Source organism: Balaenoptera musculus, chromosome 13, assembly GCF_009873245.2.
Source record: "Balaenoptera musculus isolate JJ_BM4_2016_0621 chromosome 13, mBalMus1.pri.v3, whole genome shotgun sequence".
Classification (NCBI taxonomy): domain Eukaryota; kingdom Metazoa; phylum Chordata; class Mammalia; order Artiodactyla; family Balaenopteridae; genus Balaenoptera; species Balaenoptera musculus.
Window position 1 is genome coordinate 13,049,863 of NC_045797.1, and position 15,823 is coordinate 13,065,685.

The 15,823-nt window shown below is 47.0% G+C and overlaps 1 protein-coding gene across 1 annotated transcript in view; it reads right to left on the reverse strand.

The window, feature by feature from the left end:
• The window catches only part of RPIA (ribose 5-phosphate isomerase A), a 32,478-nt gene extending 18,080 nt beyond the window's left edge, over positions 1-14,398 (reverse strand). Inside the window, exons 1-3 of the mRNA XM_036873978.1 lie at positions 14,096-14,398; positions 8,343-8,403; positions 6,140-6,195 (exon numbers count right to left, since the gene is read on the reverse strand). Of these exons, the coding sequence (XP_036729873.1) occupies positions 6,140-6,195; positions 8,343-8,403; positions 14,096-14,368 (390 nt within the window). The 5' untranslated portion in view covers positions 14,369-14,398. The remainder of the gene's footprint in view (positions 1-6,139; positions 6,196-8,342; positions 8,404-14,095) is intronic.
• Positions 14,399-15,823: the final 1,425 nt, after the last annotated feature.

Below are 15,823 nucleotides of genomic sequence, written 5' to 3' on the forward strand. Positions count from 1 at the left end.
GTCACCATCACAGGTGGCAGGAGCGTCACCCTCCCTGAGTGTTACGGGTTATACTGTGCTCCCCTAAGAAAAAAGGTATGTGGGAGTCCTAACTCCTAGTAACTCTGACTGTGACCTTATTTTGAGATTGGACCTTTACAGAGGTAATCGAGTCAGAATGTCATGAGGGTGAGCCCTAATCCAATAGGACTGGTGTCCTTAGAAGGGCAATTTGTACACACAGACAGAGGCACACCGGGAGAACGCCACGCGAACGTGAAGGCAGAGAGCAAGGATATGTGCCTACAAGCCAAGCAATGCCAAAGATTGCCAGCAAACCACCAGAAGCTAGGAGAAAGACAAAACAGAGTCTCCTTCATAGCCTCTAAAGCAATCAACATCTAGCCTCCAGAAATGAGAGGCAATAAATTTCTGTTTTTTAAGCGCTCAATTTGTGGTTCCTTGTTATGGCAGCCCTGGGAAACGAATCCACTGAATTCAACACTACAGCCCTACTGTGGAGATATGGACCCATCACTGGCTCAGCCAGTAGTAATGCAGACACAGGTGCTCAACTGAGATCAGTACCTGCTAGACACCAGACACTCCAGGCTCACAAGCTAAGGGGCTCCTGAGGGTGTAGAGCAACAGCTGTCTCTTTCAGCTCTTAAAAGTGCAGGGAGCAGGAAAGCTAATGATTAGCTTGTACTTTTGGAAAAAAAGACAGGAAGCAACGCCTTCTCATTGCAATCCCACAGCTGGTGCCCCAAATGCCTCATGTGATCAAGGACAGTGGCATGTGGCAGGCTAGCAGTCCTGTTTTTCATCAATTTCACAATACCTGAAAACGTTGCATTTCCCCTTCTATCAACTAACAGAGGTAGACTGAAAGCCAGCATGGACAAACACTGTTTTTTTGCCTAGACCAGATCTGGCTTTTAAATCCTTTTTTTTAATTTTCTCTCCCAAAAGCTTTTAACTTTAAAGGGAAAATCTACAAAAATCCTTTAAACACCTATGGGTTTACTTGTTTAAAAGGCAGAACATGAAATATTTTGATTTCCTTTCAATCATTTCAGGAAGATTGCAGCTGGCTAAACTTAACACAAAATAAGTTTGGGTTTGACGGGGGGGGGGGGGGGGGGGGGGGGGGGGGGGGGCGGGGACAAAACAGTAACTCTGAACAAGTGAATTTTTTAAAGTCCTGTGAACTGTGAATGACTTCTCTACCTGATCAGCTGGAATTGGCCAGCATTTTCCAGTCTGGGTACACTGTTATTACTAACCACCACAACATATAGGTGGGCTGGGAGGATGCTACCTTAAAAACACAGCTCAAACTTCCAATTAAAGATAGCAATTGAACACCTGTATTTAGCTCAGCTCCTTCCCTAAACCTCTCTACATCTATAATACAATAAAGGAATTTTTCTCAATGGCAAAAAGAGGAAAAACCAAAATGAGGAAAAAACAGCAACCAACGTCTAAAAGCTAGATCACTGATGGACAATGGTAAATGGCAGAAATGAGAAAGAGAAATCCTAAGCCAGTATCCTAAACCAGTACTGGAAAAAGCTAAGAAGCGACCAAATAAACGGCACAGAACCTCCCAAAAGGTTCAAGGACTCAGCGGCCCTGTGAACTTCAGAAAACAGACACAACGGTGGGAGTGAAAAAGGGAAGACTGGTTGAAAGCCTGTTTGAGAACCTGTTATAGCTCCTCATCTTTCTCCACTGCTCCCAAAGCAGCATGTTTATTCTCTGGAGGTCAAACAGCAGGTCTCAGGACTGAACTGCCAGGCACAGCTGAAGATGGGGGTACTCCATCAGCAAGCTTTTGCTGTGTAGCAGCTACCCCAAGACTCAGAGGCTTAAAAGAGTCTCTGATCCTCCAGAAGAGTAGGCAAGGCGTGTTCACATGGCAGCAGAATGGTTTCAGCAGCAAAAGGGCCAAGCCACAAAGCAAAAGCACTCACTGTTCAAGCCACTGATGGCCTGCCATTTGGTCACATCCCATTGGCAAAACACGATCAGGCCCAGAGTCAAAGAAATACTGCAAAATGTAGCAGGCACTTCTTCCCCATCTACCACAGGCACTACACTGAAAACAGGGCTTATGTCCCAAATAATGACAGACGTCTTCTAGCCCTCTTCTCTTACTTGGCTCCCAGGCAGCCACGCATACCCCTCCTAAAAGGGCACTGGGCAGTCTTCTCTGGGAAACCTGACCAGCCAGAGGAAAAAAAAAAATGATCTGACACTAGGAGTTCCTCAATGATCTGTCTGCCAGGAGTGCTCTTGGCAGACAAGCTCTTGGCAGAGAGCAAGGACCACCCTCACCCTGAGAGCTGGTTTCCGGTCAGCTTCTTAGTCCACTAGTCTTCAAAATGAGCTGGAATTAAAAAAAAAAAAAAAAAAAGAACAAAGCATTCTAACAATATTTGACTGTGTTGGTTGTTACATGACTATGTCAAAACTCAGAATTATATGCTAAAAAGAGTAAATTTGGGGGCTTCCCTAGTGGCGCAGTGGTTAAGAATTCGCCTGCCAATGCAGGGGACACAGGTTCGAGCCCTGGTCCGGGAAGATCCCACATGCCGCGGAGCAACTAAGCCCGTGTGCCACAACTACTGAGCCTGCGCTCTAGAGCCCACGAGCCACAACTGCTGAAGCCTGTGCGCCTAGAGCCCGCGCTCCGCAACAAGAGAAGTCACCGCAATGAGAAGCCTGCGCACCACAATGAAGAGTAGCTCCTGCTCACAGCAACTAGAGAAAGCCCGCACACAGCAACAAAAACCCAACTCAGCCATACATAAATAAATAAATAAATTTTTATAGATATTAAAAAAAGAGTAAATTTTCTATGTAAATTATACCTCCAACAAACTGTAAAAAAAAAAAAGAAAGAAAAAAACTTTGAGAAAAGAGATATAGGAGAAGAAATCCTAAAACAAAAACAAAAGTATTAACATCCTCAGGGAGCTAAGAGAAGCAATTGAAAAAAACTGCACCCATAAAACAAAAACAAAAAAACTTTTCAGAGAACAAAAAAAAAAAGAGTTATTTGAAATTAAATACATGAGAGCAAAGAAAGCTCAATAGAAGGGTTAGAAAAAGGTAAAGCTGAAAAGACAAAAGGACAAAACAGGCCACAAGCACTAAGGACATTAACAAGTACCCTAAAAGGAAAGACCAGAGAAAACAGAGAAAAGAAAATTAAAGGAATAATAGGGGGAAAAAATCCCCCAAATTGAAGACTGTGAATTTGTAGAATGACATGTCCCAGCAAGCGCCCAGCATAGTGGACAAAAATAAACCCACATCAAGACACAGCATGGTGAAATTTCAGAACACTGGAGACAAAGAAAAGATAATATAAGGGTGTAGGAGTTCAGAGAGAATGAAAAATAGGTTTTATACAAAGGATCAAGAATCAGAATGGCAACAAGCTCCTCAACAGCAAATTGAAAGCCAGAAGAGGGACTTCCCTGGCAGTCCAGTGGTTAGGGCTCTGCGCTTCCACTGCAGGGGGCACGGGTTCCATCCCTGGTCGGGGAACTAAGATCCCGCAGGCTGTGCAGTACAGCCAAAAAAAAAAAAAAAAGCCAGAAGACACAACAGAGTACTAAGAAGTGATTTAGCACAGAATTCTCTACCCAGGGCACTTCCCTGGTGGCGCAGTGGTTAAGACTCCATGCTCCCAATTCAGGGGGCCCAGGTTCAATCCCTGCTCAGGGAACTAGATCCCACACGTGTGCTGCAACTAAGAGTTCGCATGCCACAACTAAGGAGCGGGCGAGCCACAACTAAGGAGCCCGCCTGCCACCACAACTAAGACCCGGAGCAACCAAATAAATAAATAATAAATATTTTTTTAAAAAAATAATTCTCTATCCAAATAACTGACTTCCAGAGGGGCTAAAGACATTTTCAGACATCCAAAGTGCCGACAAGTTTGCATCCCGTGCACTTGGATAGCTACCTAAAGGACGTGATTCACCGAAACTGAAGGAAATGAAACCAAAGGGTATGGGGGAGTAGTGAGGAGGAACAGGATGATCCAAAAGAGGAGACAGAAAAGGAAAGTTCCTGACCGCAAAGGGAGATCCCAAGACAACAGCCAAGGGCAGCTGCTACCAACCAGAGTACCAAGAAGATGAAGCTGACGGGAGTAGAATATCCACTGGGCCAGAACGAGGTGAGATTTTCCATCCAGGTAAGAGTTTGGGGTTGAATTAGTAAGGAGTATGCAGACAACCAAGGAAGTGGAAAAAACAAAGGCATCATTTACTTAACTTTCAGGAAAACAAAATAATGAGCAGGTAAGGAAGCGTAATCATAGCTGACTGCACAGTTCAGCTGTAGCTTGGACACCACAATTCTGTAAACACTGAGTGAGGCCTCACCAAAACGTAACTGTACTGAAGACTAGGAGAAGGGTATCTGACCTGCGAGAGCAAGGAGGGAAGAGATAACCGAATGCTCATCTTCCCTGCATCCATTCAGCATGGAATTATTACCTCAAGTTGAAAAAAAAAATTTAAATGGCAAGAAAAGCATGTAGTCTCCACACTTTGGAGCAGATACCCAATCAGCTAAAAGAGTTTTAAAGGTATGTCCATCTAAAGAGCAAGAAATGGTGGTGGTCAGGAGTGGGGGAGGGTGTGAAGGGAGTGTCTTATTTTTTAATAAAATGACTTGAATTATTTGATTCTTCAATCTATGTGTATGGATAACTTTAATTAAAAATAAGCACCAATATCAAATAATTTTATTAAACAAGAAATAAAAATACTAGATGATCAAGTCACTTGGAAAAATCAGACACTTAGCTTTTTCAAGGGCAAGGCAACCCATCACAGCCCCTCTGACTTTAAGAGCATCTCCTCAGAACACGAGGATTTCAAAAGCAAGAAAGTCCAGGTGAAACCACTCCTTTTCTAGCCTGAAGCAGGAATGATGGTATTGTCTTCAGTTCCCTGGGTGTCCGGGCAGCTTGTCAGAGCCTCCAAGAGATTTAACTTCAAAACAGCTCTGACAGCGTGCACTATCCTAACTTCCTATCCTGCCTACCTGGAATCCCTCCTCCACTCCCTACTCTGACAGGTTGGGGCACACACCTGACACATCCTGCCTCCAGGACTGAGAGTTTCTGAAGACCTAGCTGTCCAAAACCATGTTCACAACATCACAGGAGCACAAATCACCAGCAATGCCAACCTTTAACCCCCCGCGACGAAGCCAAAGAGAGACGACACACCTACCCTCCCCACGACAGCCAGGTGAGGGATGGGGCTCTATCTAGGCACCTCTCTTCCCTCCTTTCCTGAAGTCTACTATTCCCTTATCTCTCCCTGTATTTAACTGGCTCCATTGCTTTCCTTCATCAGCCCCTACTATTTTATGGTGAAACAGCATGAGACACGGACTCAAACTACTGCACTTGCATTTCTAACGCATCACTTAATGCCCTTTAACCTCAGTTTTTTCATCTATAAATGGAGATAATATTCCTTGAGGACGGAGACCATGTGGTTATCTCTACAAACTCCATAGTGCCTAATACAAGATATACTAAAATATTCACGTCTAAAACCATGCTTCCGGGCTTCCCTGGTGGCGCAGTGGTTAAGAATCCGCCTGCCAGTGCAGGGGACACGGGTTCGATCCCTGGTCCAGGAAGATCCCACATGCCGCAGAGCAGCTGGGCCCATGTGCCACAGCTGCTGAGCCTGCGCTCTAGAGCCCGCGAGCCACAACTACTGAGTCCACGTGCCACAACTACTGAAGCTCGCACGCCTGGAGCCCATGCTACGAAAGAAGAGAAGCCACCGCAATGAGAAGCCTGTGTACTGCAGCGAAGAGTAACCCCCGCTTGCTGCAACTACAGAAAGCCCACGCAGAGCAACAAAGACCCAACTCAGCCAAAAATAAATAAATAAAGCCAAAAAAAAAAAAAGTAAAGGGAAAAATGCTTTACATTTAAAAAAAAAACCATGCTTCCGAGGAGCAATCTCCAGTCAATCAACTGCTCTCCTGCTCCTGGCTTTCTCACCCAGAACAACCCTGGTACACAACCCAGAGCCACACCCCTATATCCTCGGGGACCCAGAAGATTCAGCGGCAACTGCCAAGATGCAGAATGGAAAGCAGGACATACCTGGAAGGAAGTGGGAATACAGACGAGGTTCAGATTCTCTTGTTTCACTCTTTCAGCTGTGGAGACAAAAGCCGCGTTGGTGGTTTTTCTCTCTCCTCACCTTATTTTCCTTGTCGTACTCACATTTGCTCAAATCCAACAGAAAAGGTCCAACCCCTCCCCCCACTGAAATGTCCCTTTCATTCTATGTCCCCACCCTTGCTGAAAAGTTGGTAAACAGCCTTCACATGTCACTAGACAGGGACAAAAAAGCCTAAGGAGGTAAGTATTAACCACAGAAAGAGCAACGTCAGGGTTTGCTAGTACGTGCGTGGCAATATTCAAAGAATTTTGTACACATGAACTCTTTTAATCCAGTAACCCAAAGATAACTTACAATTACTATCCCCACTTTACAGATGAGGAAACTGAGGCACAGAGAGGCAAAGTAACTGGTACACAGCTAACAAATGGCAGAACTGGGATCTGATCCCAGGCAGTCTAGTGCCAGTCTTAACTACTTCCCTATATAGGCTTTTACAGAGAAAAGCTAGAATTTGACTTTTACAGTTAGTAAAAAAATATAATCATTTATAGACCCCAGAGGGTGGTTAAAGAGGGTTTATTTATTCACTTTGGATTTGTACCTTTCGGGAAAACTTGATTTAAACAAAAAGAAAAGTCTTGGGAATTCCCTGGCGGTCCAGCGGTTAGGACTCGGCGCTTTCACTACCGGGGCATGGGTTCAACCCCCTGGTCGGGGAACTAAGATCCCACAAGCCGCGTGGTGCGGCCAAAAAAAACCAAAAACCAAAAAGGAAAGTCTTAAGGGATGCAGACAAAGAAGGTCTCCTGTCATTTCAGTGAACAAAGGATGCCACCGCCATCAAACCCTCAGCCACTGCAGCTGCCCCCAGGCGGTGCACCCGAGAGGATTCAGGACGGGAAAAAAACAGGATACTGGCTCTGGATTAAGGTGCACATCAAAGGAATAATTTCATTAAGCCCAGACCCTTGCATCTTCCCATACATAGGAAAGCACTACATTCATTAACTTGAGATGTCTGGTTTTTCTTTAATTAACGGTAATCTTTTGGTGTTTGACTGCTCGGGGTTTTTTGGCAAAAACTCCTATATATCCTGGCTCCTCAACAGTCCCTCAGAGCTATCTGGGAGGCGGTATCCCAGGCTTAAGTCCTCAGTAACACCCCCAAATAAAACATAATTCTTGGGGAATTCTCTGGCGGTCCAATGGTTTAGGACTCCGCGCTTCCACTGCAGGGGGTGCAGGTTTGATCCCTGGTCGGGGAACTAAGATCCCACAAGCAACACAGCATGGCCAAAAAAAAAAAAAAACACACACACACACAAAACATAATTCTCAACTTTGAGGTTATGCATTTTTTTTCAGTCGACAGGGAAAAACTGCCTTATTAAAAATTTCCAGTCTTCTTAATCACTGGGTGTACACCTTGGGAGATTCAGATGCCACTATTATGAAATCCACAGTAATCCCTGTGCCCTAAAATCCTTCACATACTCAGTGCTGAGGCAGAAGGGTGTGCAACACTGAGGCTTTCAGAAGCCATCACACCTGCATCACAGTCATTCCTTAAAGACAAAGCATTCCTGGGCTTTGTCCCCTGAGCACAGCCCCTTGGCACCTACCAGAGGAGATCCACATTCAGGCAAGCCTCTCCTCTGGGCTCTGTTCTCACAAACAAGAGCAGGGCGGTCAAACCTGTCCAGCAGCCACCGGGGTTGATAATTCTTGAGCCTTTCCTGAGCCCAGAGACACCCACATCAGAATGAAGCCAGCATCTGCAGAGCCAGCCACCAACTGCAGGGTCACGGACAGGCCAAGCCTGCGCTGGCCTGGCCGACCTCGGTTTGTTTGCTTGAGAAACCGCGGGCTTTAGAGGGTTTGCCTGCCTCAGGATCCATGAGGCCACACACACACACCCCTGATGACAATTAAGATTCTGCGGAGACCTCACCCTAAGTCAGCTCCTCACCCAGCTCAGCAGAGTAAACAAAGCCAGGGCAACCCCAAATTTGCCAACCCCAAAACCCCAAGAATCCCACTCAGAGAAGAGCAGAAACACTCACCTGACCACAGGCTCCACAATGCTGGTGCCAAGCTGCGCGCTGCTTCCTCCCTCTCCTCTATGTCCCCACCCCTGTCACCCCACACAAACATCCAGGAGTCAGCCTGAAAACGTACCTATTCGCTGCACAGCGTGGACAATTGTAGAACCACTCCCAATTCCCAGCACTTGGTTATTCTGCAAAAAAAAAGGAGGAGGGAAATTCAAAACTTATTAATACCATGCTTTACTCCCTTCTCCGGCCCACTTCCTAGAGCTATAAAATTATTAGGAACAGCAATTCACCAACTTGGGTGCAAGGTACTGTGCCCACAGAAACATAATCACTGAACCTCAAAGCTGTACTTTGTCCTGGTGCCCAGTGGCAATTTATCAGCAGAGCCCTCCTCCTTTCATCCCTGACAATGACATCACCATTTCCTCCTGTGAAAAGATAAACTGAAGCCTATTAAAAATTTTAAGCATTTATTTCAGCAAAAATCAATTTGAATTGGGCAGCACTCAATCTAGCAGGCAGAAGGGAGCTCTGAGGAGCTGTACAAAATTAAGACTTTTATAGCAAGAAGCAAGCGGGGACAAGGAAGTTATACTGGGCAAAAAAGCAAGCTGGTTATTGTAAGGTTACTTCCCTTTAGGGGACGGCAGGGGTCTACCAGGCAGATGACCTCAGTAGTGCTGATCAGGTGATTCCTGACTGACTGAGCTAAGATTCCATACTAAGATTCCATTTCTGGGAGAGCCAAAAGTGTAATTAGGTATTGTTCGGTGATGCGGGGCTTGGCATAAGCGACTCCATTTTGGGTCTGTTGTCTCATTTTGAACACTCCCTACCTCCTATCAACACAAGAGATTTGGCTTCTTTACAACGTAGAGCAACTTAAGTCAGCCTCACAGAAATGGCCTGCAGAGGAATGCTGAACGATTTTTGGCCATCCCCAGGAGCACGATCAGAAAGGAAAGACCCTAGGAGAAAAACAGAGCCCAGCTGAACGTTAAGAGCAGAAAACAGAGGTTTCTGGCTTCAGCGACTTTTCACAAAAGTTTAACATCTAAAAGAAGGGACTGACCACAGTCCCCATCAAGTTGGTGGCATCACAGCGAACCTCAGAGACACATCAAGCCTACCATCCAGAGCGCCAACCAAAGTCAACAGAAGAGAGTCTGAAGCAACCTTGAATAGCAAATCACATCAACTCTGTCCGACTGATCCCAAGGGGTCCTCATTTTGCACAAGCCTGCTTCAGAGAAAATGGGGAGAGGGTGAAGGCTCAGGTGGGAACATGAGAAATAGTCTTCATCTGCCATATAGGAAGCCACTCCTTGAGTACAACGGAGAAGAAACAGGCATCATACTACTGAGCCTATCATCTTAAGAAAAGGGGGAAGGTACCTCAGAGTAGACCAGGGGCAGAGTAGGGGCCCAGCCAAGGTCAGTTAGACCACAAACAGCAAAAGAAGGTCAGAGTACAAACAGGAACTAATGTGAAGCTTGGTTCCTAAGCAACTTCCTGGGAGTAATCTCCTGCCTGTTTAGGGCAAAACAGATACAAGCCAAAGCTTAATATCATCTGTTAAGCAGCTACTAAGAAGATTCATAAATGTTAATATAAGTCAAATCTCACAACAACCCCTTGTGACCTCAAGGCCCTTAGCCCCACTTTAGAGATGAATTCAACACCCTAAGGAAAAATTTAAGACTTAGAAATGAGCAAGAGATTATTAGACATACTTTCAATGAAATGCTGGAATCTGCAGGTAGTATCTGATCCTACAGGGGTGTGTGCCTTTGCTCAAAGTTTCAAAGTCACCAAATAACACCAAGGGGCCTTAAAACAGAGCTTGTGCTAGGTCAGGATTTCACCTGTGATTATGCCCTCAAGAAGGCAATGCATCCAACAGCCGTTTAGCTACTTGGGAAACCTCAATGGCAAGGTCTTCAAGACCAGTAAATGCTACATCACAACACAAAATAGCTGAATATCAGAAAATGTACAAACCTTCAAGTAACGAGGAAATGTCTTGACTAGGTAGGCTCAACCTGACCTTCCCACCCGACCTGAAGCTGAGAGCTCTAGCTATGCAGTAATTCAACTGTCAGATTCCTCATTATCATACTCTGCCATACACTCATGTCACCCAGCAGGCAGGTGGCACACAGATGAACTTGGGTGAGTCACACAAGCTCTGTGCAAGGCTCCTCCCTTGGCTTTTGCAAGAGGCCAGGAATTGCACAGGCCTTCCAGGCCCAAAGCTCTTCAACCCTGTGGTCCTGCTACCCTGCAATCAAATGACTGGCCAAGAATCAGTGTACCAGCCAAAGCCAAACAGAGGTGCCCCAACAGCAGAAGGCTGCCAGGCAGGCTCTGCTGGAGGAGCAGGCTTCTCCTGACGGCAATACTTGACAACAGGCCATACGTGCAACATCACAACTCGGGTCACCTTGTCCACTAGGGTAACCTCTTCTGTTGACCAACTGGAACCACTGCCCACCAACTTCTCCAAGCTAAGCCAGCCAAAAAGCTAAGCCCAGCCTCCAAAGAAAACAAAGGAGGCTAGGGACCTTCAGGAGAGCATGGCCCTGCATGGTGACCCACAGGCACACCTGAGTCCCGGGTGGCTACCCAGAGGCTTCAGCTGAGAGCTCTCCAAGTTTTCCTCCCACCCAGAAATGCAAGTAGTCACCAATGGACTAGGGAGATTCACCCCACAACCTCCATGTTTGTGTCCACACTCCACACAACTCATCAAGCATTTACTAGGAAGGCCCCACTGTGACCAACACTGAATGAAAATAAGGTTAACTACCCTCCAGAAGCTTACCCTTCAGGGAACTGGGAGACACACATACACATAACTAGGTCATAAAGAGGTATAAGGCACCTAAGAGGTATGGAGTGCTACAGAATTAAAGGGGAGAACTGCTTCCCCTACAAGGCTAAGGAAAAACTGAAAGGAAGAATGGCCTTTGAACCAAACCCTGAAGGACATATATGATTTTAATAGGCAAAAGCAGCGGACAAGAAAAAGCACTCTTGGTCAAGGGTTGTGATATTAAAACACACACTCTATGCCAGTAGTCTGTCCTTTCCAATGTTCTGGTACCTGGGAGAGAAGGGAGCAGAGAAGGAAACAAGACTGTGGGCGTAAGGACAAGAACCAGAGCCTCCTATCTGTGTATCCCCTCCACCTGCCTCAGTACTGGTTTACAGTAGATGCTCCTGATGTGTCATATGGAGGTTAGGATGAGGCCACCTGAGGGGCACAGTGACAAGAGTAGATTAAAGCTTCAGAAGAGGATAACGCACCACTTGGGTGGTCGACAGAGGGGACAAGATAAGGGCAACTGCAATCTTCTGGCCGGCCACGAGGAGAGCCTAAACCGGGAAATCGGCAGGTCAATAGGAAGGGTCAGTTCTAAGAACATTCCAAAGGTGGAACCAACAGGACCTCGCACACAGCCTAGCTTGATAAGCTTACACAAGTGAGTATGAAACGGAGCAGGACCCTATGGGGTCCTCCCGTACAAATCCTTTCCGTGTCCTTTGTTTCTTGCTTGTAGGAAATAGGCTTCTTTCAGCCTCCTTGACCTCCCCTGAGTTCCAAAGGGCAGATTCAAACAGTTGCTAATCAGGGAAGGAAGGGACTGCAGAAACAAGGCAGGAGCAGTCAAGAAACAATGGTGCTGCGACAGGCAAGGTCCTGGTTCCCCCTCAAGGAATATACAAAACAATACAACTCTGAGTTCTTCTACAGAAACTAAGGCCCCACCCAGGTGGAAGACGGTAAATTCAGACTGGGTGCAAGACTTCGGGCTAAACATCACCCAGTTACCTCACCATCAACCAATCAGAAGAAAGTCTGCACTCAGTGGAAGATAAGACTCTGAACCCCCCCTCCACAAATGATTAACTGCGATTAACTTCCCCTTTCTCCCCTGGAGTTGATTCTTGGAGTCTGCCTTCTCCCCAGGTTGCCCGCCTCCAGAATAAAGTAACCTTTTCTTTCCAACCAACACTTGTCTTTGGAGGGGTGAGCAGCCAAATCTGAGTTGTGTAACAAGTGAACAACTTCAAGACACAAAGTGCTAAAGGAAAACTTGGCCTTAGGTGGAAAAAACGATACCCCCTGGAGAGAGCAGCTAAGCCTTGACAGTTAGGTACCGGACTATGCTCAGTAAACCTGTGGCTTTGAATTAAGTTATCTTGTCTGCAAAGTATCCAGGACCAGCCTCTCCTCCTCCCTTTAGCCACATTTCTGACCACCACACCAACTACCTACACTTAGTAGGCACTCAACAAATACCTGCAATGAATGAATCGAAGTTACAAAGCAGAAAATACAAAATTCAAGTAGTGTTGGCATCTCAGAAAAGAAGTTTGCAAAGGAAAGTGGGTGTAACTGAGATGGGGGTGAGGTGCCCCCAAAAGGCCTATGGAGATCTCCCCAGGATTGCCTGGTAACTTCATGCAATAATGTGGCCAGAATCCAGTGTTTTGCGGCTCTGGCCTAAGGTGGGAGCTTGCAAATTGTAATTTAACCAAATACATAATAATAAAACAATGGTCAGGGAGATGCATGCCACCAAACAGTAATGTAAATAGGTTAATAGGAAATCTAATATATGGGTCTTTTCTAATTGTATAGATCTCATTTATCCATTACATTTACCCATTACGATTCACTTTATCCAGGCATTTTGAAATTTCAGCTTACCGTCCCAATTTTGCAGCTGAGGCACGTGAATCCCAAAAGGAGAGCCAGATTACACATTTTACATTATTTCTGTGAATCCCCATAGAAAATCCTATTGCTAACCACACTATTAAACCAGAACAGAGCAGCTGTGTAACTGGTGGAAGGGCCCTGGAACGGAAGTCACTCGGTTTGGGTCCTGGAGGATCCTTGGTCATTCCTCCTACAGAACCCGCAGAGCCAAAGGTTACCACACTCGCCCCTCCCACTTAGTCAGGCGGTAGGAGCATCAACCATCTATCTAGGCAAAATAACTTTGTACACGAAAGCATTACCAAATGTAAAGAATAAAGAACCATCACTAGAGAAAAGGGAATCTGATACCACTTTCCAGGAATCAGAAAAGAAAGATTAAAAGCCAATAATTAGTCAAGGAAACTCCACCTAAGGGCAGAGATACTCCACTTGGCTGTCGGTATTACAATTAAGATAACTGACTGCTGACAGCAAATGCCCTCGGGTTAAAAGACTCCACCCAAGAGGACCACACCCGCAACACAGCAAACAAGTAGGGCCACGACCTCGCCAAGTAAGAGCTAAACATCTCCACATCCCGACCTTAAAGAAGAGAGTCCTCCAGACTTCAAGCGTCCACCCGAGCCCTGTCAAAAGGAGGCTTAAAGCCTGGGTTTCTCCTTTGGCTCAGTCTCCTCTTCCCTCCAGCGAGTACACTCAGGAGCGGGTGCGCGCCCAGCTAAGCACTTTCTTGGAGTAAAATTTCAAAACACTTTTAAAATCGGCTCCCCACCGACTTCCCAGGGCAGTGAAGCGAGTGAAGACCTCTCGCAGTCCCAGTCTCTTATTTGTTGAAAAGGAAGCCACACGCTAAGTCCCTACTAACCCCACTCCAAACATCAGACGCACACCACCAGGCTCCACTTTGCAAACTTAGCTGGCCTGACAAGCAGTCTTTAGATAGCACAACTTTAGGGGACGCGATCCCAACCGATTCCACATCTAAAGGGCCTTGAAGGAGCAGGTCTCAAGGCGGGTAAAATGCGTACCCCCTCCCCTCTCACGCAGCCCCCTCCCTGCCAGGAACTAGGCGCACCCGGCAGTGCCCAGAGCACGAGCCCATCAGGCCGAGCACGGGCGCCCCACGTCCTGAGCTGCTCACCCTCACGTGGTTCTCCACGGCCGCGCGGCCCGCCAGCTTCTTGGCCTCCTCGGCCTTGGACATCGTGGAGGGGGCCGGGCAGACGCTGTTAGCGTCCCCGCCAGCTGTACTTGCGCTGCCAGCGCCGAACTGCGCGCGTCCCGGCAACTGCACGTGGGAACCCGGAACGCCCCAGCTGTTCCCGCCTCCGCCAGAGGCCGCGCCCCCGGCCCGCCCGGGCAGCGGGGCCAGGACCCGCCCGTAGAGGGTGCTGAAGGGCCCGGGTCGCTGCATCCCGCCGCCCCGCTCCAGCCTCCACCACGGTCCCGCCCCCGGCTCTGCCGGAAGTTTGGTTGCTGACGTACTAGGTCCGCGTCCGCTGCAGCGCGGGCCTTCCTGGGAAATGTAGTTCTATGGCTTCAGTGGCCTGAAGCCGTGCCCCAGCCTGGACTACCAGCCCCACAATGCTCCGCGACCGGGTTCGCAAATCTCGGCGACAGGAATTGGCGCAACGGCTTGTACCGCCCAAGTAGCCCCGGTGGGGTTAATCCTGGAGGTTTTTCTCTTTGCCGCAGCGTCTGAGAAGGGAGTGTTAGATCTGACCCTGTTGTTTTTTCTAGAAGTAAGAACGTGGCGGTGGACGAATTCTGAGGGCAGCCGCTCTTCTGGAGATGTCCTTTTGGGAGTGACTTCTCTAGACTGACGCCACAGGGAAACGCACCTGGGGGCTCCGGCTCCCACTTTAGTCCATCCTTAGGCCCCCCCACCGCCCCCCACCGCAGGCCCAAGGCTACAAATTAGAACGCCCAGCCTTAGATGTTGTTCTGCACTGGGCAGCGTTGGATGGCACGGTTTCCCTCCAGATGGAGCCTGGCTGGGAACATACGTGTGACCTGCAGAAACCCTGCAATACTTGTTGACTTAAAAAGGGCTTTCACTGAACCTAACAGCTTTCTCTTTTCTTCTCTACCTGTAAAGTGTCTTGCTGTAGGTGTGGACGGAAAAAAACGCACGATGTAAGAGCAGTGACTTTCAGTTTTATTCTGGGACCTTACTAGGGACTCTAGCCTGGGAGATAACCTCTCTGCTATGTGGAACTATTACGAAGAGATAGGGGAGGGGCCAGTATATATATACATATGTATACATATATATGTATATGTATACATATGAATTTTTGATCTAGGAAATGTAGTTAAGCATACATCTTGGTAAAAGATGACTGCTAATCATTGAAAATATATATATTGAATATATCTCAAGTTAATGATTTTAGTGCTTTCCCAAATATGGGAAGATCCAAGAATCTAGGCTCATTGAAATTCTTCCTTAGATATGCATCTTAACTATCTAGGGGCCATGTATCCAAAACACAAAATGCTTCATGCTGTTTTTCTTCATCCTGAATTCCCCTCAGGGTGCACTGTTGGTGGGGCAACTGCAGGATTGAGACTTAGCCCTTCGTGTAACTGGATGATGAGTGAGACTCTTTGTCCTTTTGTTTGTTTGTTTACAGAGGGAATAGGGAGGGTCAGAGAATTCTTATTGTCCCCGTTTTACAGGTGAGAAAGCTATTGCTAACACCAGCCATATAAACTACTTAGAGGTCTTTTAAAAGCACTAGCCTTTGTGCTACCCTTCCATGTTGGTGGAATCCATTCTGTCTGCCATGAATTCATCTCCTTCAAAGTCACTTCAGGTCCTCTCCCTCTTCTGTGTGCAAGGCACCGGTAAAAGTTGTGTTATCGC